Genomic DNA, 20,089 nt, shown 5'->3' on the forward strand with positions numbered 1-20,089 from the left:
CAGCTCACAATGAGAAACCGGTCAGATGGAAGAAAGCCAGAGTCCAAAGCACAGAGTGCGGAGGGATGTGTAAGAGAGGACAGGCCCTGGGACCGGAATATCAAGACGTTCTCAGCTGACGTCTTCAACTTCCAGATGCCCTAAGGCCTTAGTTGGGACAAACATGGTATTTGGTCACAAAGAGCAGCAGTAGAGATCAGCTGTATCTGGAGTGGGGAGGGAGGTGAGACATCTGGGGAGACTGCAGACAGTCTATGATAAAGCAGACGGAAGTATGAGGGCGCGGGCGCTAATAAGGCTCTGTGTCCCCTTACGACAGGCGCCAACCAAACCGCAGCCATGCACTATGAAAAATGACTCAAGTCACTACTTGAGTGGAAGATATGAAGTAGCTACGGGAAACTTCTGCAGGAAAGGTCCAGCTTATATGGAGAAAAATACGCATTCAAGCACTGGATCATCTATAGCGCCACACTCAGAGCTGGTGGAGGAAAGGAGCTCTTTCTGGGTGACTTGCAGAAGGCCATCTTTTCTTCACGGAGAGGACTGAAGCATTCAGCTCTGTACAAAGTTCTGTTAGCCTTCATCCTGTCCTGTTTTGCCTTGTATTTGGAAGCGTCCCTGGGCTCCCCACTGGGATTGCTCCAGTCATCAGCCTCAGCTGTGCTCTTGTAATGGCGCCACGTGGACTTTTTTAAAAACCGGAAGTCTCTCAAATGCTTCACGTGAAAGGGCCTTCGGATAAAGGACAGCATCAGTAACCACGCCTTCCACAGATCAGTGAGCAAGTGTCTTTCAGTTTCATGGCTGCTGTCACCATCCACAATGATTTTGGAGCCCAAGAAAATAAAATCTGTCACTGTTTCCACTATGGTCCCATCTATTTGCCATGAAGTGATGGGACTGGATGCCATGATCTTCATTTTTTGAATGTTCGGTTTTAAGCAAGCTATTTAACTCTCCTTTCACCTTCATCAAGAGGCTCTTTAATTTCTCTTCACTTTCTGCTATAAGGGTGGTGTCATCTGCATATCTGAAGTTATTGATATTTCTCATATATATTTTTTCATTTAAAATGTGAGTATGCACTTAGATTCTATTGTCATTGACTTCATGAACATGATGTATTTTTTTTTTCATAAAGGCACTCATCTGTCATTTCATGGCTGGCTGATGCAGGTAAGGTGTGGGAGTTGGGGGCAATGCCCAGAGGGAGAAACATCTGATCAGGATCTATGTTTTTAATAAACAACGAAGTATGCTTGGGAGATGGAGAGCTGACATAATAGAATTAGAAACATCTTATTTAAGGACAGATAAGGTTTCCTCTGATTGGAGGATCTCTGAAAATAAATACAACGTGTGTCATGAATATGCCTTTGCTGGATGAAGGCATTTCCTAAAAAGCCGAGTGCAAAGAGTTTTCAGGCAAGCAGGCATAGCAAGCAACTGTCAAAAATAGCACCATGTTGAATATTGACAGCTTTTGTCCATCTGCTTTCTCAAAAACCCAGCCACTTTCCTGCATTGTAAGAATGTTGAAGGGAGGAAGAAGCCAAGTTCTGGCACAGTAAGTATATGCATTTTTAAATTTTAGACATCAAGTTGGAAAGCCTCAGTATTTTCTTGGCTTCCATACCTACTGAATCTATAGTCCTTCAGACTGTTTGCTTTGCTTTTCAAGGTTGAAGTGTTTTGGACATAAGGTTGCCAGATTTAGCAAATAAAAGTGCATAATTCCCAGTTAATTTCATTCTTAGATAAATTTTTAATATAATTATCTGCCAAACAATATTCAGGACATACTTACAATAATAAAATTATCTGAAATTGTTTAACTGAAATTCAAATGTAACTGGACGTCCCATATTTTATTGGCAACTCTATTTGGATAACTGCCTATTTCAGAAGAAAATGTTGGCACAGAACTTTAATTTCTTTTTTCCCCAGCTTAATTGAGATATAGTTGCATATAACATTATATAAGTTTAAAGTGTACAGTGTGATATTTGATACATGTACATATTGTGAATTGGGGGCAGGAGGAGAAGGGGACAACAGAGGATGAGATGGCTGGATGGCATCACTGACTCGATGGACGTGAGTCTGAGTGAACTCCAGGAGTTGGTGATGGACAGGGAGGCCTGGCGTGCTGCGATTCATGGGGTCGCAAAGAGTTGGACACGACTGAGCGACTGAACTGAACTGATATATTGTGAAATGTCTACCACAATCAGGCTAGTTAGCTCATTCTTCGGTTCCCATGATGACCATTTTGTTGCTGTGATGGGGAGAACGAAAGCTCCACTCTCTTTCAAGTTCACAACGTGGGATTGCTCAGCTATAGTCACCATGCTGTACACTGGGGCCCTGGAACTTAACACTTGTACCTCCTGACCAAATCTTCCCATCTCCCCCACCACTCAGCCTCTGGGAATCACCACTCTACATTCCATTAGATTCCACGTATAAGCGATAGCATATAGTATTCATCTTTCTCTGTCTAAAAGATGAATCATGCTCATTTCACTGAGTATAATATCTTCGAGGTCCATTTCTGCTGTCACAGACAGCAGGATTTTTACATAAAATAATTTCTTAATTAGAAATCAAAATATTTTAGCTAATGCAGTGAGCCATGTGTATTTTGTTAATAACTTCTTTCTGGTATGCAGCAAAGTGATTCAGCTATATATATATATATTTTTTTCTTTGTTGGAATATGATTGCTTTACCACGTTGTGTTAGTTTCTGCTGTACCAGTGTGAATCAGCTATATGTACACATGAGCTAAGTCACTTCAGTTGTGTCCGACTCTGCAACCACATGGACTATAGCCTGCCAGACTCTCCATGGGATTCTTCAGGCAAGAATACAGGAGTGGGTTGCCATGCCCTTCTGCAATATGTACACACATATCCCAATAACTTCTTTCTAAAGTATGGAAGTGTTTCTTTCAGAGAAAAGAAAATGACTGTGTCCAATATAACCTCAGCTGCTTATAGAAGACAGAAGGCAGGAACCCCCTACCTCCACTTTAGACCCCCAGAGGCAGAAGCCATGCACTGTCTTCCTTCCTTGATTTGATTGGCCTTGAGGAAAGCATTGGCTCTTCTAATGCAGGAGAATGTCCTTGATCTTTTGGACACTGGCCATGCTCCTCGGGTAATGATCTGAGCATGTGCTCATTGCCTGCCACATCTGCATACACAGGAGTTGTGTAAAGCAGTATTCAGAAAGGAGCTGAAGCTCCAGCAGGAAGTAAGCCCTCAGAACAGAGACCAGCACTTGTAATCTACAGTGAGCAGGGGGAGGATGGGAATGGGAGCTCTGAGAGCAAGGGGAAGACAGGAGATAATTTACTCAATTTGTTTTCCTAGAAATGAAGACTTTATGTCGAGAATTTGTAATAAAACTAACTGAGGCACTCACACCCGGCTCCATAAAATGCTTAATCACCTTGTTGTTCTATAACAGCTCTTCTCTTCATGGGGGAATTTGCCAGCTTTTTAATCTCCCTTATTTGATTAACAATAGCATCAACAACAGCAACCTGTGTTGGGTTTCAGTAAATGTTGGATCTACAAACTTATTACGGAAGATAGATTTATTTTAGGGCCTCATCTATAATGGTCTCAAGCCTTAAGCAGCAGATCATGCTTTTAAAGTTTTATGTTCTTAGTGGGGGAAAAAAAAGAATCTATAGCTACTTGAGGAGGAAAAGCACATCAGCAGGTAGTCATCATTGTTCCAAGACATGTTTGTGGAGGAAAATATATTATTGCAGTCTTTCTGAGTCCGGATATCTTTTTCCCTCTTTTAACATTAATTTAAAAGAAACACAAAGCTAATTCTTTTTTTCAATAAAAGGTTTAATGATGATCTTTTCCCCAAGTTTGAACCTATTCATAAGAAGTGATCAGCACTAGGGTGGGTAGAACGTCTTTAAATTTAATTGAAAGTCCTGTGAACAGAATCCTAGTCCACAGGTATCTGAGTTGATGCAGGTCCTGCAAACACTCACTGCACCCTGTGAATGAGTGGATTCAGTGTGTTTCGGACAATAGGGCCCCAGAGACACCACATCCTACTCAGCACCAGCCCCCATCGCTACTTGATTTTCATCATTGTCAGCCTTAATGCTATCTCAGCCCGCCTATGTTTTTCCCCCTACTTCTCTTAAACACCTTCTTTTCTCCTGCTGTTGTCTTTGTGGAGTTTCCAAACACACATCTGAATTCAGGCAGGTCTGAGGTGAAGTTTTCATTAGCCTGTCTCAATTAAGGAGAGGCAAAAAGACACAGCCAGGAAGATATTTGTTAAGGTAGTTTACCCTGAAATTATTATGATCTTCCTTCCTTTTCCTCTTTCCTTTTTGACGTTGAATTATCTCTGCTTGTATAGATCAGTGTAAGTTATTTTTGTTTTATTAATGTCCCTCATTCAGAGGTCACTCCATATTTATATGTTTCTGTGTGTATTTGTGTGTGTGTGTGTGTGTGTTCACATTCAATGATCTGTGAAGCCCATGACATTATGGATCCATGATGTATTTGTTTACATCATGTATCAAGAGATAGTTTCCTGGTCTGGGAAACAATTTGGTTCAGTGAAAAGCACAGAAGGTTCTGGAATCTCACAGACAGGATCTGTGCTTGAGACTAAATCTGGTTCTTATGGCCCCTGAGCATGCACTAAGCTCAAGCTTCACTTTCTATACAACCGGGATGATAACAGCTACCTGAGAGAGTTCCAGAAGATGAAAGCTTCTAACAATGTGCCAAGTTGCCTCAGTCATGTCTGACTCTTTGAGACCCCATGGACTGCAGCCTGCCAGGCTCCTCTGTCGTTGGGATTCTCCAGGCAAGAATACTGGGGCGTGTTTCCAGGCCCTCCTCCAGGGGATCTTCCTCACCCAGGGATCAAACCTGAGTCTCTCATGTCTCCTGCATTGGCAGATGGGTTCTTTACCACTAGCGCCACCTGGGGAGCCTCTAAAAGAATGTTTATTTTCTGAGCTTCTGTGCCTCTTTGTCCCCCTTTTCACCACTTGGAGAAATAGATCTAAAAATGCTCAGCACACATATCAGAAATAAGAAAATGCAAGACTCTGACATTAGCATGTGTCCACAGTTAAAATGGTGAGTTAGGGAAGCGCTGGCAGAGAGTTTGAAACTGCAGAACTGAGTAGGGTTAATTCTAGAAAAGGCCTTCCAGGATTACGTTTTGAAGATACCTATAGCAAGTTGAGGAGAAGGCGATGGCAGCCCACTCCAGTACTCTTGCCTGGAAAATCCCATGGACGGAAGAGCCTGGTAGGCTGCAGTCCATGGAGTCTCGAAAAGTCCGACACGACTAAGAGACTTCACTTTCACTTTTCACTTTCATGCATTGGAGAAGGAAATGGCAACCCACTCCAGTGTTCTTGCCTGGAGAATCCCAGGAACGGGGGAGCCTGGTGGGCTGCCGTCTATGGGGTCGCACAGAGTCGGACACGACTGAAGCGACTTGGCAACAGCAGCAGCATAGCAAGTTGAGTATGAGATCTTTTTTTTTTTTTTTATAGTTGAAGTGTAGTTGATTCACAATATTATATTAGTTTCAGATGTACAACATAGGATTCAGTATTGTTACAGGTTGTACTCCACTTAAAATTATTACAAAGTAGTGGCTATATTTCTCTGTGCTGTGTTCTTGTCGCTTATTTATTTTATGAATAGCAGTCTGTATCTCTTAGTCCCATCCCCCTATTTTGCCCCACCCCTCTTCCCCTTTTCCCACTAGTAACCACTAGTTTGTTCTCCGTATCTGTGCATCTGTTGCTGTCCTATTACATACATTTGTTTGCTTTCTTTTTTAGATTCCACAGAATGGAGAAGTCTTCAGGGATGGATGGTATGTTGGACAGCAGCTAATATTATGTTCAGCAATGTGTGGGACGTATACTACCAAGGATCTGAGAGCGGTTTTACATGGTACAGAGGCATTAAACAATGTGTAATCACACTGTTAGTTATTCCCCATCCAACTCTTTCAGTTCTTCTGACTACATCAAGAAGAAAGTCTCAGTGTGTACTAGACTAACTTTAATATTTCTCTAATATTAACACATTTTAACAAAGAGATTAGGCTTCAGGATTAGGGTCATCAAGAAGTAAAACATCTAAATGATTGTTTTATTTACATGGTCTTCATTTTTCCTATTTCCTCTGCTCAACTTTTACTCCATACTAAATCATCATACTGAACTCCATGAAATTAAAACAATTAAGTAATTTAAATGTCAATGAAAGTAAATTTAAAATATTAAAGTAATAAAACAGGTGTTACACAGCTAGGGCAAGCAATGGTAACAGTCCCCCAATAAGGAGTGATATTTAGAAAACACTGATTGGGATCATCTCTCTCACAAGGAAACAGATGAGGAAACTGAGATTCAGAGAAAAGAAGTTACTCTTTTCCAAGATTGCATAGCTACCTGTCCTTAGGACTGAAGCTCAGAAGCTCAGCCCTTCTACGCCCTTCCTCATCTAACTCCGCACCAGAGAACAAATTCTAGTGTTAAAATGAAGATGGTGAAAAACTAAAGTGTTCATTGCACAGTCCTGTCCTATTCTTTGTGACCCCCAAGGACTGTAGCCCACCACGTTCCTCTGTCTATGGAATTCTCCAGGCAAGAATACAGGAATAGGTAGCCATTGTCTTCTGCAGGGGATCTGCCTGACCCAGGAATCAAATCCAGGTCTCCTGCATTGCAGGCAGACGGTTTACCATCTCAGCCTTCAGGTCGGATATAAAATAAAAACAGACTATATGTTGCAAGTTGTTGGGAACCCACTGGTTCAAGAGGCTAAGTGCAAATAAGGAAGCTTTAGAGAAGGTGGACTTGTGTAGAATCTGAATCTGAAGTTCATCGAGTCTAAGGCAATTCCTGAGGGCACCAAGAAAAATCTTTGAGTCAACTCAAAGGCAGTGGTGACCGAAATTCCTCTTGGAATCCAGCAGAGATGGCTTGAATCCTGACTTCTCCACTTGGTGTATACCTCTCAGCTCATCTGTACAGATTTATAAGAGTGATAATAGCTAACATTTATGGAGCACATCATCTGCCAAGCCCAATGTAATGCATTATCTCACTTAACTCTCAAAAGAAGAAGGACAGTAGTTATTATCATCTTCATATGATAGCTGAGGACATCTATAGCTATATCAGCGCTGGAGTAGAATTTAAACCCAAGAAGTTGCAGTCCAGAGTCTGACCTTAACCACACTCCTATTCTGTGAAAATTAAAGGCAAACAAGAGCTGTAAAGCACCTAGCCCAGCGCCTGGCACACAGTCGGCAAAATGCCTTCTCACTGTCCTCCTCTGCCCACGCAGTAGTGGTGCTAGTCACTTCCTGCCCCGCAGCCAGAGCTTTCTCTGCAGGGGCCTAGCCTGGGACTACAACTCCCAGGATGCACCAGGAAAAGGACACTGACCAATCATGAAGCCCAATCTCACTTCCTCGGCCCAACTCTCGCTCTCCCCACTTAACAGGGAGAAAGTGGTGCGTCCCCACAGGTAGGGGTTGTGGGCTGGCCTGGGTTACTGGGTTTTAAATAATCTTAATCCACCTGTGGTCTGTGTGGTGTAGGTGAAGACTGTTGACCTCTCCAGGCTGCCTCAAGTTGCATCTTCAGCCTGGACCCAGTGCAGTTCGCAAGGTCTCTCAGCCTGCGGCCCCCAAGAGCCGCTCTCCTCACAGGCACAGGCGTGTGTTGAGTCAGGAAGGGAGGGTTGGCTGGGAGGTCCGGGCGCGTCTGGTGGTCACGTTGAGTCTGTTTCGCTTTGTTCCGATCTGGTTTGGGAGCTTGAGGGCTGTGGACTCTTCGAGGCTGCCACAGGCGCCATCTTCAGACCCTAGACTGCGGCCCCAGACCTGAGGCTCCCCCGGGCGTCAGACCAGAAGCAGGGCGTGGCTTTTAGAACGGGAAGAGGGTAACGACCCCCCTTTCGGGGATGGCCTGGCCTCCGGGCCTTTGGTCCCGGGGTAGTGCCTGCCTTGCAGTCATGCCTTCAGTCTGTGGTGTGGAGGGCTCCAGGGCTCCTGGGCCCCGATCCTGGCCTCCACTTCCCACCGCCCGGAGAAGCGCCGCTGGGCCGGCCTCTCCGGTCTCAGAGGATGGCCTGGCGGAGCTTCCTGGGGAAGGGTTGACCAGCTCTGGCCTCCATCTAGTCCAAAGGGGCCCCCTTGCCACGCTGCCCGTTGACCCCACCTACCTGTGGACACCTGAGGGTCCTGGATGCCTGGAACCCAGAGTGGGGAGGGTCAGCTTTCTTGGGCATTTCTCCTTCCATTTAGTTTCTACTTACCTCAGGGCTTTTACTTCTATTTTTGTGTTCATTTCTTTAAGGTTCTTGAACTGCGCCATCCCCACCCCACCTCCTTTGCTTTTTATCATCTTTACTTTCTCCTCAGACCTGTATATCTGTCTTTGCTATACCCACGTAAGATAGCTGACATTCGATTTTGAGCACCTAGGGGCTTGTAGGTGGATGCAAAGTGTATTTTATTCATTGTCTGGAGAGCAAACAATTTATTTCTTTTACAGTGGCTCTGAAGTGAGTGAAATAGGATAAATTTCCTTGACTCAGGAAAAGGCAGGGTCAAAGAATTGATTCCAAGGTTAGTTTGTTCTCATTTTTTTTTTTTTTTGACAAGCAGCATAAGGCATAACTTCCCATATTCTGTATTTCTGAAGTCGTGTGCACTAATTGTGGTTTATTCAAGCTATTTTGAGATATTTGAATGACTAAGGTTAGTTTCTAGTGAATGACCTAGAAACATCTCCATATGTTTATATCTGACACAACTGACTAAACATATGTTTTGTACTATAAAGGAGTAATCTGTTGATTAATGTATCTCAGCTGAATTAAAATGTTCATTGCCCTAACTCCCTAAGCTGAAGTAGAAGTATCCATGTTGCCATCTTCTTAGTCAAGGAATTATAATTGTGTCTTATTTTATGCTTTAATATGTACTTAAATAAATCATATATGGACCCTGTCATTCAAGCATAAGTTAGAAAATGATGCTTACATAAATAAAATTAGAGAAGATATTATGAGATTGCTAAATTGTAAGGAAGTTTATAGGCTTCCCCAGTGTTTCAGCAGTAAAGAATCCTCCTGCAATGCAGGAGACCCAGGTTGGATCTCTGAAGGGCATGGCAACCCACTCCAGTATCCTTACCTGGAGAATCTGATGGACAGAGGAGCCTGGTAGGATACAGTACTGCTGTTGCTCCTGCTAAGTTGCTTCAGTCCTGTCCGACTCTGTGCGACCCCATAGACCGCAGCCCACCAGGCTCCCCCGTCCCTGGGATTCTCCAGGCAAGAACACTGGAGTGGGTTGCCATTCCTTCTCCAGTGCATGAAAGTGAAAAGTGAAAGTGAAGTCGCTCAGTCGTGTCGGACTCTTTGTGACCCCATGGACTGCAGCCCACCAGGCTCCTCCGTCCTTGGGATTTTCCAGGCAAGAGTACTGGAGTAGGGTGCCATTGCCTTCTCCGAGGATACAGTACATAGAAGGGCAAAGATCAGAAAGGACTGAAGCAACTGAGCACCCAGGCACAAGGTAGTTTTATAAGTGCTGAGGATTTCTGAAATGGGGACATCTGCATTTCCATTGTAAGGGCTCCATTGTATGGATATGGTTTGATTAAAGAAGCAGCCTCATCCTAAGAATTCTGGTTAGAGGTGTTTTCAGTTGGAAAAATAGTAACAAGTTGATGACTTCCTGTGTGAGAATTCTAACTATTTAAAGAAACTATAATTTCACTAAAGTTTTAGTAATAACAGATTTTCTTCTTCCAGAAGTGCTGAAAATTTGAGTATTTTTAAAGTATACATACATACTTCTGATTTGTGCATTGTTTCTCTTTTTGAACCAGATGATTAAGAATAATGTTACTGACCATAAACTAAATGTGGAAGCCATAATTAAAAACATTAACACAATTTCTTTTGAGCTAAAGAAAATGAATGGTAAGTAGGAATCACTGAATTAAAATGTTTGCAAGTCATTGTTATAAAGAGTAGTCAATTTGTGCTTCTGCTGGGTGTAACTGAGTTTTGCCTATTCATTATGATTTCTCTTTTTTTTAAGCAATGTTTACAATGTAGTATGAAGTCTGAAGATGCATTATGTTTGAGCATTGACCTGAAAGATAGCAGACTTGAATTTTCATCCCCGACACTTCATAAAAGCTTCAGTTCAGTCACTCAGTCGTGTGCGACTCTTTGTGACTCCATGGACTGCAGCATGCCAGCCTTCCCTGTCCATCACCAACTCTGGGAGCTTGCTCAAACTCATGTCCATGGAGTCGGTGCTGCCAGCCAACCATCTCATCCTCAGGGATCCCATTCTCCTCCTTATAGAAACGTTATGATGTCTAACTAACCCCTCTAAATTTACTCCCCATCCTTCCCTTTAACAAACTATTACACAGTGATGTCACAGTCTGCAAAATTCAGTATCTTTATCCATTAATCATTACTAAGTCTCTAAAGTTCCTTCTAAGTCAAAACTTGTAAGTTTGCTTGATTGTGTGAATTGATGATTCTAGTAGGATTAGACCTTATAGATCATGATATTTAGTCACTCACCTTACAGACATAGTCTGTAATTTTATTCCAGGTATGTAGAATTTCTGTGATTGAATATTTCATCTATTCTTGACCAAACATTTCCTATGTTGGGAAAAACTCTCTCTGTGTTGGAAAACTTTCTCTGTTACCCGTCTATTCTATATTAGACAGTTTTTCTTCATGGACTAGCTGAAATCTTCTCCCTATTCCTTTCACCCATTGGTCATTTTTCTAACCATGAAAATCACTGAATATGTAGTTATTGTTCTTATGACAACTCTTGATATATGAAGACAGCCTCTGTGTCAGTTAAGAGACCTTTCTACAAGTAACAAAATACCAATTTAACATTTATTATACAATAAAGAAATAATAATAAGATTCAAGATTGGGCAACCCTAAAGTTAATTCAGGGTTTTAAAGGTGTCATCAGATATTAGGTTTTTATATTTTCTGCTCTGTTATGTTCACTCTGTTTATCACTTCTCATGGTCATTACCGGCAAACATGATCATATACAGACACTCTCTCTGCCTGTGTCTCTTAAATAATCCTTTCTCAGGATCCCTCCAGCACATTTTCCCTTTCCTTTCATTGGCCAGATTTGCACCACATGTATATCCTACAGCAGTTACCACCAAGGAGACTAGGACTGCCACAACCAGTTTAGACCAGTCAGGATGTACTGCTGAAACTGGGGAGAGGATCACCTCAAGTGCAATCAAGTTGTGCCCCAGGAAGAAGAGAGAAGTGGCTGTTAGTTAGGCACCAAGTAGGGAGTGCCTGTTATGTTTTTTTTCCATATATTCTCCTAAGCATTTCCCACATTTATGGCAGAAAGCGAAGAAAACTAAAGACGCTTTTGACGAAAGTGAAATGACATTATCCTGTCCAGAGCTCGGAGGTGCGCAAGGGACATAGGAGCAATTTACACTGACACACAGCTGCTGCACCAGTAAAATGAGGCTTTGCCAGCTTGCACCTACTGTATAACATGCACTCTGTTGACGGCCATGCATCTTCAGTCAGAATTTGTACATGAATACATGCACACATTCCTTGAGTGCATATAATGTAGAACTAAAATCCTTATGGTTAGATGAAACACCAGAAATAGAGGGAAATAACACCACAGAGGAGTAGCTCAGCCTGAACAAAGTGATGATCCCAGCTAAGACATCAGATGTGGTTTCTGTGCTCCCTCATGTTCTTGGAATATGGTTATAGCATTTACGGGCTTGGTGGTAAAAAACAGAAGATAACTGGTGCGGATAGAGGAGCCTTATTTTTTATTATGGCAGCTTGCTATTTTTGTAACATGGTGATTGAGTTGAACACAATCAAAGTACAGTAACTGAACTCTCCTTCTTCCTGGATGAGTGAGGAGATGATGAAATACTGACGTCAACATCCTTGAACATATCCAAGTGGGCAGTGTTTGGCTGCTGCTTCTGTTTGAAATGATGCTGTGTTTTGGTTGTGGCCCAAAGCTTTGAAGTGCTACTTGGCATCTCCTTTCTTCCATGAAGCTCTTAACCATTCAGACATGACGGAGTTGGTCAAATACTACTTAGGTTGAGTCCTGCTTGCCTCTCCTCAGTCATCTTTGTATGAATCCAATGGTTGGTTTTTGTTTATTTTTTTTAATGGTTTTTAGCTGATGTTCATGAAGAGCAGTGAGTACCTAGAACTATGCCAATAAAGAAAGGAAATCCTATCTAAGAAGGTGCATTTCTGTACCAGAGCTGTGTCATAACCATCCTTTGGGCCCTGTGCTGGAAAAGTAGAATCAAGTCTCAAATAATGCCTTTTTAATTATATCCTCTAGTATTATAGATGTAGGACAGTACTGTATCATACCTCTGTGAATGTAAAATATCTTGTACCTGCTTTATGATATGTAGTAGTGACCGTGCATTATCAGATCTGTTTTTAATGACGTTATTCTAGAATGTTTTCTTTCCAGATGATGATTGAGAAACGTAATTAAAAAAAAATGGTGCCAGGTACCACAACAGTAACAGAACTTTGCTGTTTTCTGAGGTTTTGTTTTTTTACTTTTTTTTTTTTTAATGGAGTGTGCTGGATGTCTCTATAATTTTGTTCAGATGACTGCAGAACTTGGAAAAGCTGTTGCTGCTATTGATGCATAACATACTGCTATTGGTCTTTTTATATAAATAAATAAATCTATATATATATATACATATATATATATATATATAATTTGAATTTTTGGAAACTTTAGCTGTGCTGTCAACTTTGGAAAAAGTATCCCAGTTGTACCGTGTTGGGTTGGCATTGTACAGAAATTAACAGCCATATTGGTCTAGAAACGTTAAACATAATTTTTTCCATTTGTACAGGGGTAACACACTGTATTAAATATGTAAGGTCTTATCTACATGGGTTTGATTACAGAAACTAATAAAGTATTCTCTAAATAAAAAAAAAAAGAGGAGAGTGAAAAAGTTGGCTTAAATGTCAACATTCAGAAAACTAAGATCATGGCATCTGGCCCCATCACTTCATGGCAAATAGATGGGGAAACAATGGAAACAGTGACAGATTTTATTTTGGGGGGCTCCAAAATCACTGCAGATGGTGACTACAGCCATGAAATTAAAAGACACTTGCTCCTTGGAACAAAAGTTATGACCAACCTGCCGGGGTCCAGTCCTGGTCTTGCTGGGGTCCAGCCCCTGTGGATCCAGGGAAATTTGAAGGAGAGATGGCTTCGGCGATCAGGATACGATAGCTTTAATTAGATATTAATTAGAGATATAAAGAGTAATAGAATGAGGATAGTTCAGTAGGAAAATTCAGTGGAGAAAAGAGGCTGAATAACTTGGTTTACGTGGAACGCTAGTAAAATTCCAAGGCAAGGAATTTACATCACCTACGTAGGCCGCAGGTGTCCTTCCGTCCTCCTGAAGGAGAGGAGACACTAAGGCCTCCCCGGTCAGATCTTGGAAGCCCAGGCATAATTAGTAGGCTTGACGAGCCTCCACGTTCCAGATGGGGGTTCAGCCAGAAGGTGAGAAAAGGAACGACATGGGGAGACCAGTCTTTCGAGGAACTGATCCCATTTTTTATTTTTCCAGGGTCTGTTTTTATACACTGAGATGTTATACAAAAGTCACGCGGGGTCAGCAGTCCTGACTTTTATTAAAGTCAGGTGCTTCATACAAATGTATACAGAGGTCTTAGGGGTGTTACATCATCTTCTGGCCAGGGGGCCTGCTGACAATTTATGACCCTCTCCTTGTGACAGCGGTCAGTCAACCAGGACACTTATTTCTCCAGGGGTGATTATTCTTAAAACAGACGCCACCTTCCAAAGGTACCAGATAAAGTTACATTCCTATAGGGTGAGGGTGCAGTGGGTTTTAATTAAGGAAAGAATTTGCTTAGCCTGAGGTCTAACGTGATTAATATCAAAGGTTAATACTTATTTCTTCTATATATTTATTAATGTGTATAAGGGCAGGGGATGTGGAGACTTAGCAGTAAACATCGGCTCAACAAATGAAAAACCCTTCACCAATACAATTTCTAATCAGCCTACTATACTATACTAATAGTTTTCTAATTTCTCTAAAGAACCTGTTTTTAGAAGGTTTAAAGCATCTCGTGCCTCTCACGGTTGGGAGGCTGTGAGCAATCACATGTGGCCGGACAAGCCTGTCAGGCAGGCTAGAGAACCTTGAGAGGAGTTTGTAGGTTAAAACACTCCTGTCACGCCCAGGAATTATTATTAACTGGAGCTCTAAGTTAACTCCTTCTCCGAAAGAGGTGGTGGGGGACAGCCCCCCATAAAGTCAGAGGTGTAGGTGAGAGCACAAAGTAGTAAAGTAGGCAGACTCTGGTTTTAGGGGTAGATGCTCGAGAATTTCCAGGGGGACTCCTGAGGCTCGATCCCGCCTTTGCGTATGTCGAGCCTCCTTCCTCATGACCTTTGCCACGGGCGGAGCCCCTGGCTCCCCGCACCAACCTAGACAGCATATTAAAAAGCAGAGACATTAGTTTGCCAACAAAGGTCCATCTACTCAAAGCTATGATTTTTCTAGTAGTCATGTATGGATGTGAGAGTTGAACTGTAAAGAAAGCTGAGCGCTGAAGAATTGATGCTTTTGATTTGTGGTGTTGGAGAAGACTCTTGAGAGTCCCTTGGACAACAAGGAGATCCAACTAGTCCATCCTAAAGGAAATCAGTCCTGAATATTCATTGGAAGGACTGATGCTGAAGCTGAAACTCCAGTACTTTTGCCACCTGGTGTAAAGAACTGACTCATTTGAAAATATCCTGATGCTGGAAAAGATTGAAAGCAGAAGGAGAAGGAGATGACAGAGGATGAGATGGTTAAATGGCATCCCTGACTCAATGGACATGTGTTTGAGTAGACTCCAGGAATTGATGATGGACAGGGAAGCCTGGCATGCTGCAGTCCATGGGGCCGCAAAGAGTCAGACACTACTGAGCAACTGAACTGACTGAAGCATTTCCCAAGCATTTCACGGACTGATCTGGGAACACTGCTGTCTCAGGTGATGTTAATAGATGTTATAAATGGAATCAGTGAACTGATGATAAAATAATTTGGGGAAGGGCTTTATGCTAGATAATTCTGTCACAAATTCACAGTACATATTAACAGAGGCTGTGAGGAGTCTGATGTAAAGGAATAGGGTTACCTTTGCTTAATTCATCATCTCTCAAAAGCAATCTCAATAGCAAGGATTACCTTTCTGAAATATAAATCTGCTGAAAATGCTCATTGGCTCATCATTGTCCTCAGGACTAAGTCCAGACCTCCTAAATGGACTATAAGACCTTGAGATCAGACCCTGCCTACCTCTCCTTTCTGCTACCTCATTCTTCATTCCCTACACATTCCAGATTCCAGCCACATTGAACTATCTGTATATCTACACATTTGCTCTTTTTTTGTGGCTGTGCCTTAATTATTACATGTATCTTCTCCTGAAGTGCCCACTCCACCTCCACAGGTTGCCTCCCCACCTCCACCTCACCAGGTTCAGTTCAGTTCAGTCGCTCAGTCGTGTCCAACTCTTTGGGACCCCATTAATTGTCTGGACATGGAGGCCTGTCCATCACCAACTCCCGGAGTTCACTCAGACTCACGTCCATTGAGTCAGTGATGCCATCCAGCCATCTCATCCTCTGTCGTCCCCTTCTCCTCCTGCCCCCAATCCCTCCCAGCATCAGAGTCTTTTCCAGTGAGTCAACTCTTTGCATGAGGTGGCCAAAGTACTGGAGTTTCAGCTTTAGCATCATTCCTTCCAAAAAAATCCCAGGGCTGATCTCCTTCAGAATGGACTGGTTGGATCTCCTTGCAGTCCAAGGGACTCTCAAGAGTCTTCTCCAACACCACAGTTCAAAAGCATCAATTCTTCAGTGCTCAGCTTTCTTCACAGTCCAACTCACATCCATACGTGACTACTAGAAAAACCATAGCCTTGACTAGATGGACCTTTGTTGGCAAAGTAATGTCTCTGCTTTTCAATATGCTATCTAGGTTGGTCATAACTTTCCTTCCAAGGAGTAAGTGTCTTTTAATTTCATGGCTGCAATCACCATCTACACTGATTTTGGAGCCCCCCCCCCCCCCAAAATAAAGTCTGACACTGTTTCCACTGTTTCCCCATCTATTTCCCATGAAGTGATGGGACCAGATGCCATGATCTTTGTTTTCTGAATGTTGAGCTTTAAGCCAACTTTTTCACTCTCCTCTTTCACTTTCATCAAGAGGCTTTTAAGTTCCTCTTCACTTTCTGCCATAAGGGTGGTGTCATCTGCATATCTGAGGTTATTGATATTTCTCCCGGCAATCTTGATTCCAGCTTGTGCTTCATCCAGCCCAGCGTTTCTCATGATGTACTCTGCATATAAGTTAAATAAGCAGGGTGACAATATACAGCCTTGACATATTCCTTTTCCTATTTGGAACTAGTCTGTTGTTCCATGTCCAGTTCTAACTGTTGCTTCCTGACCTGCATATAGATTTCTCAGGAGGCAGGTCAGGTGGTCTGGTATTTCCATCTCTTTCAGAATTTTCCACAGTTTATTGTGATCCACACAGTCAGAGGCTTTGGCATAGTCAACCAGGTCAACTGCTACTTCTTAGTCACAGTTACTTACATTGGAAAACTTTTTTTAAGCCAGTATGTCATTTCTTCTACTTTTTCATATCACCTATCATACTGTATTGTAATTGTATGTTTGCTTACTTATCCCATCTCTTAAGGTTATTCCTAGCACTTAACCTAGTGCCTTTGTATAATAGGCTTTTGGCCAACATTTATTAAATGAATAATTGATTCTGGATGCTTGCACTCATTTAAAACAATTAGAGAAGCTTGACTGTTCTAGTTTGGCAATTATTCTTTCATGAAGTAAAATAGAATAAATATGATCAATGTTTTCCTGAAAAGTTGTGGGATAGGCAGGCAGTGAAAATACAAAGGACTAATAGAGCCCAACTAGGAAGGTAGACTTCTGGTAAATACGGAAGATTAAACAAACACTCCGTTACCCACACTTTCTCCCAGAAGTATTAATGTCAATAGCTAACACTTTACCATAATTTACCATAATTCAGATGCTCTTCCAAGAGCTCTACATAAATGGACTGAATTGCTATAACAACCTTATGAGGTTGGAAATATTACCATTGGCATTTACAGATACAGAAATAGATATAAAGGGATTAACTAACTTTCCCAGAGTTACAAAACTGGTAGACCTGGGACTTAAAGTCTCACAGGTTGAAGGAAATAGTAGTACTAAAAACAAGGGTCTTAAGACAAAGTTTAATATTGACTTACAAAACCCATAGCTTTCTTTCCCCACTTGGCTACAAAACATTGGTGGCTAGATTTATGCACTCAGGCAGATTTTTCTTTCAGGAATCTGATAAGCCTAAGAGAAAAGACCTAAAGATACTCAGAACTGAGTTTCCTCAACAAAACACCCAGCCAGATCACCACACAATAATTGCCATGGGAAAGAAATTCTACTTGTCTTTTTGGTACGATAGTCTTAAATATGAGCAGACAACTATGGAAAAAAAAGATGTTTGAGGAAAACATCTAATATGAAAAGCAGAGATGGAACCAATAAGTAGATTCAATCAGTGAGGAGAAAAAGATTACAAATGAAAATTAAAAACTCTAAGAAATTATCATTAATATCCACAGGGAAGTAAAAGAAGGTGCTACATGTATGAAAAAGGAGTAGGATACTATAAAAATATTTGGAGAACAAAGTTAAAAGTGTGACAATAGAAATAAACTCTAGAGAGGGGTTGAAAGATTAAGTGAAGAAAATTCCCTTGAGTGTAGAGCAAAAAAACAGATGGACAAGGAAGTCTAACATTCTATAAGTAGAGTGTTAGAAAGAAAGAACACAGACAATGAATGAGGAGGAATTCATTAAAGAAATAATCTGAGAAAATTTTCCAGAGCTGAAGGATATTTTTTTTACAGTGAAAGAGCCCAGCACAGTAGATAAAAATAGTCTTATACTAAAATGCAATACTACAGAATTTCAGAACACTGGAAGAACAAAATGATTCTTAAATCTTTTAAAGGGAAATAATGACTAAGAATTAGAATTGTATGAAATTTGCCCATAGAAACGCTGGAAGCTAAGAGAAAGCGCAGCACTGCCTTTGGAAATCTGAAGAAAAGTGATGTCCGGCCTAGATTGCTATAGCCAGTCAATCTATTAAGCATTGATGTAGAGAGAGAAACTTTCAGACATGTACATTTCCCTACCTTAGAAAGTTACTTTGGTTGTATTCCACCAAAGGAATAGACCAAAAAAAACAAAAACAAAAAAAAAACAGAGAGAGACATGAGCTTCTGGAAGAAAGATAATCCACACAAGGGAGGGGTGAAGGGAGTCCATTGGATAGTGGTGAAGGGAATTCCCAAGGTGAGAACTGTACAGCTTTCTAGAGAGCTGTCAGTCCAAACTAGAGCTGATGAGAAGGCTCTAGGAGAGGAGAGACTCTCAACAGTAGAACAGTAAAAGCTCTCGACTATACAGGGAGGAGGTTTACCCAACTGCGGAAATTTGGAATACATCCATGGTAATTAAGCAATGAAAAAAGGAAACAATTATTAACTGTGGTTGGGTGTAAGCTTGCAGGAAGGGAAATGTCCTACAAGACTCACCTGTAAAGAATATATAATCAAAAAAATTAAACATTAAATACTGAGCTAAGAAAAATTATACTCAAATATATTAGGGGAATAGGGATAAATGAAAGAGCTATATTTTAATCTTCTGTGGTCAGAAGCAAATACCTAAAATTGAGAAAAAATATAAATATCATTTAGAGATATGGAGCTTAAATACCACCCCTCCCAAAATAAACAAAAATGCAACACACACACACAAAACCCACAAAAACAAAATGAGCTCCAAAAACATCAAAAGTGGTTGCCTCTGGGAGATAGGAACTGCTCTTTTTTGTCACATGCTTTATTTGATTCCTTATACTGTATGCATGTGTAGCAGATAAAACTAGTAATTTTAAAAAATACATACATTTTCATAAATCAAATTGCAATGTAGTAAAACAGCTGACAATTTTAGCTAAAGAACCCTTCTAGTAAGCTTCTATATCATGTTTGTTTTGCAGTGTATAAATTTGATTCTAAATCAAAATTTGGCACATCTAAATTGTGGTTTAAGCAATAATCACTTAAAAATTAAATTAATAATTAGGAAATAGCAACTTAAAGTAATAATAGTTGCCTGTGACATATGTGCTACAATATAGTGTCTCATATTATTAATTTTTTTTTTTTACACAGAACTCTCCCAGTTACTGCTTTGTGACCTGACCCTACATTTTAGTCATCCTGTGAAGACAGATGACTTAAAGGAAACAGAAAGAAACAGCCCCCACTTTGAAGAGTCTAAAATGCCAGATGTATCCCTTGCTTCTGATAGTTTTTAATCTGATTTTTTATTTATATGTTGTAAATTTGTGACTTTTTATTGTTGAATTAACTCATTTCTAGGAGAATTGAGTTTACTAATATATTCAATTAAAAAAATAAAAATGTGTTGAATTGTAAATAATCATTTCATGCTCTTGTTTTAATGTTCCAAGAAATGGCTAATTTATTTCACCAGTAGCAAGAGTATTACATAGGAAGTTGGCCATGGAGCGCTGCTCATCCTATCCTCTATGCTTGAATTTGGCTTAGATTGAAAGAGAGTTACTAAATTATAAATGTATAGTATGGGTTTATATTAATCAGGTGTCTCCTGGTAGCAAGTGTCAAAAACAACTCAAACAAATCATTTATTAGGTCATGTGACTTGAAAGTCCATGGTTGGGATAGATTTCAGGGCCTTCACTAATTCATCAGATATCTCTGCCCTGGTTCTGTTTCTGTGCACTGGTCTATATCCT

At 41.0% G+C, this 20,089-nt stretch overlaps 1 protein-coding gene across 4 annotated transcripts; it reads left to right on the forward strand.

The window, feature by feature from the left end:
* The first annotated feature begins 7,479 nt into the window (after positions 1 to 7,479).
* Positions 7,480 to 19,752, forward strand: C18H5orf58 (chromosome 18 C5orf58 homolog). 4 transcript variants are annotated; one of them, XM_055554817.1, is made up of 4 exons: positions 7,480 to 7,562; positions 8,594 to 8,667; positions 9,938 to 10,031; positions 19,482 to 19,752. In XM_055554817.1, the coding sequence occupies exons 3-4, from the start codon at positions 9,938 to 9,940 to the stop codon at positions 19,625 to 19,627; spliced, it is 240 nt and encodes a 79-aa protein (XP_055410792.1). In that variant the 5' UTR covers positions 7,480 to 7,562; positions 8,594 to 8,667; the 3' UTR covers positions 19,628 to 19,752. The 4 variants fall into 4 exon arrangements, with proteins under 4 accessions (XP_055410792.1, XP_055410793.1, XP_055410791.1 ...); XM_055554816.1 differs by lacking the exon at positions 7,480 to 7,562 and adding an exon at positions 7,569 to 7,705; XM_055554815.1 differs by lacking the exon at positions 7,480 to 7,562 and adding an exon at positions 7,575 to 7,752.
* The last annotated feature ends 337 nt before the right edge of the window (positions 19,753 to 20,089 follow it).

Source organism: Bubalus kerabau, chromosome 18 (assembly GCF_029407905.1).
Source record: "Bubalus kerabau isolate K-KA32 ecotype Philippines breed swamp buffalo chromosome 18, PCC_UOA_SB_1v2, whole genome shotgun sequence".
NCBI lineage: Eukaryota > Metazoa > Chordata > Mammalia > Artiodactyla > Bovidae > Bubalus > Bubalus kerabau.

What these genes read in the sequence shown, in the direction of transcription:
- C18H5orf58 (XM_055554817.1), top strand. Translation starts at nt 9,938, where the DNA reads ATGATTAAGAATAATGTTACTGACCATAAACTAAATGTGGAAGCCATA. An exon ending in TGAGCTAAAGAAAATGAATG is followed by an intron (nt 10,032 to 19,481) that starts GTAAGTAGGAAT and finishes TTTTTTACACAG; the next exon opens with AACTCTCCCAGTTACTGCTT.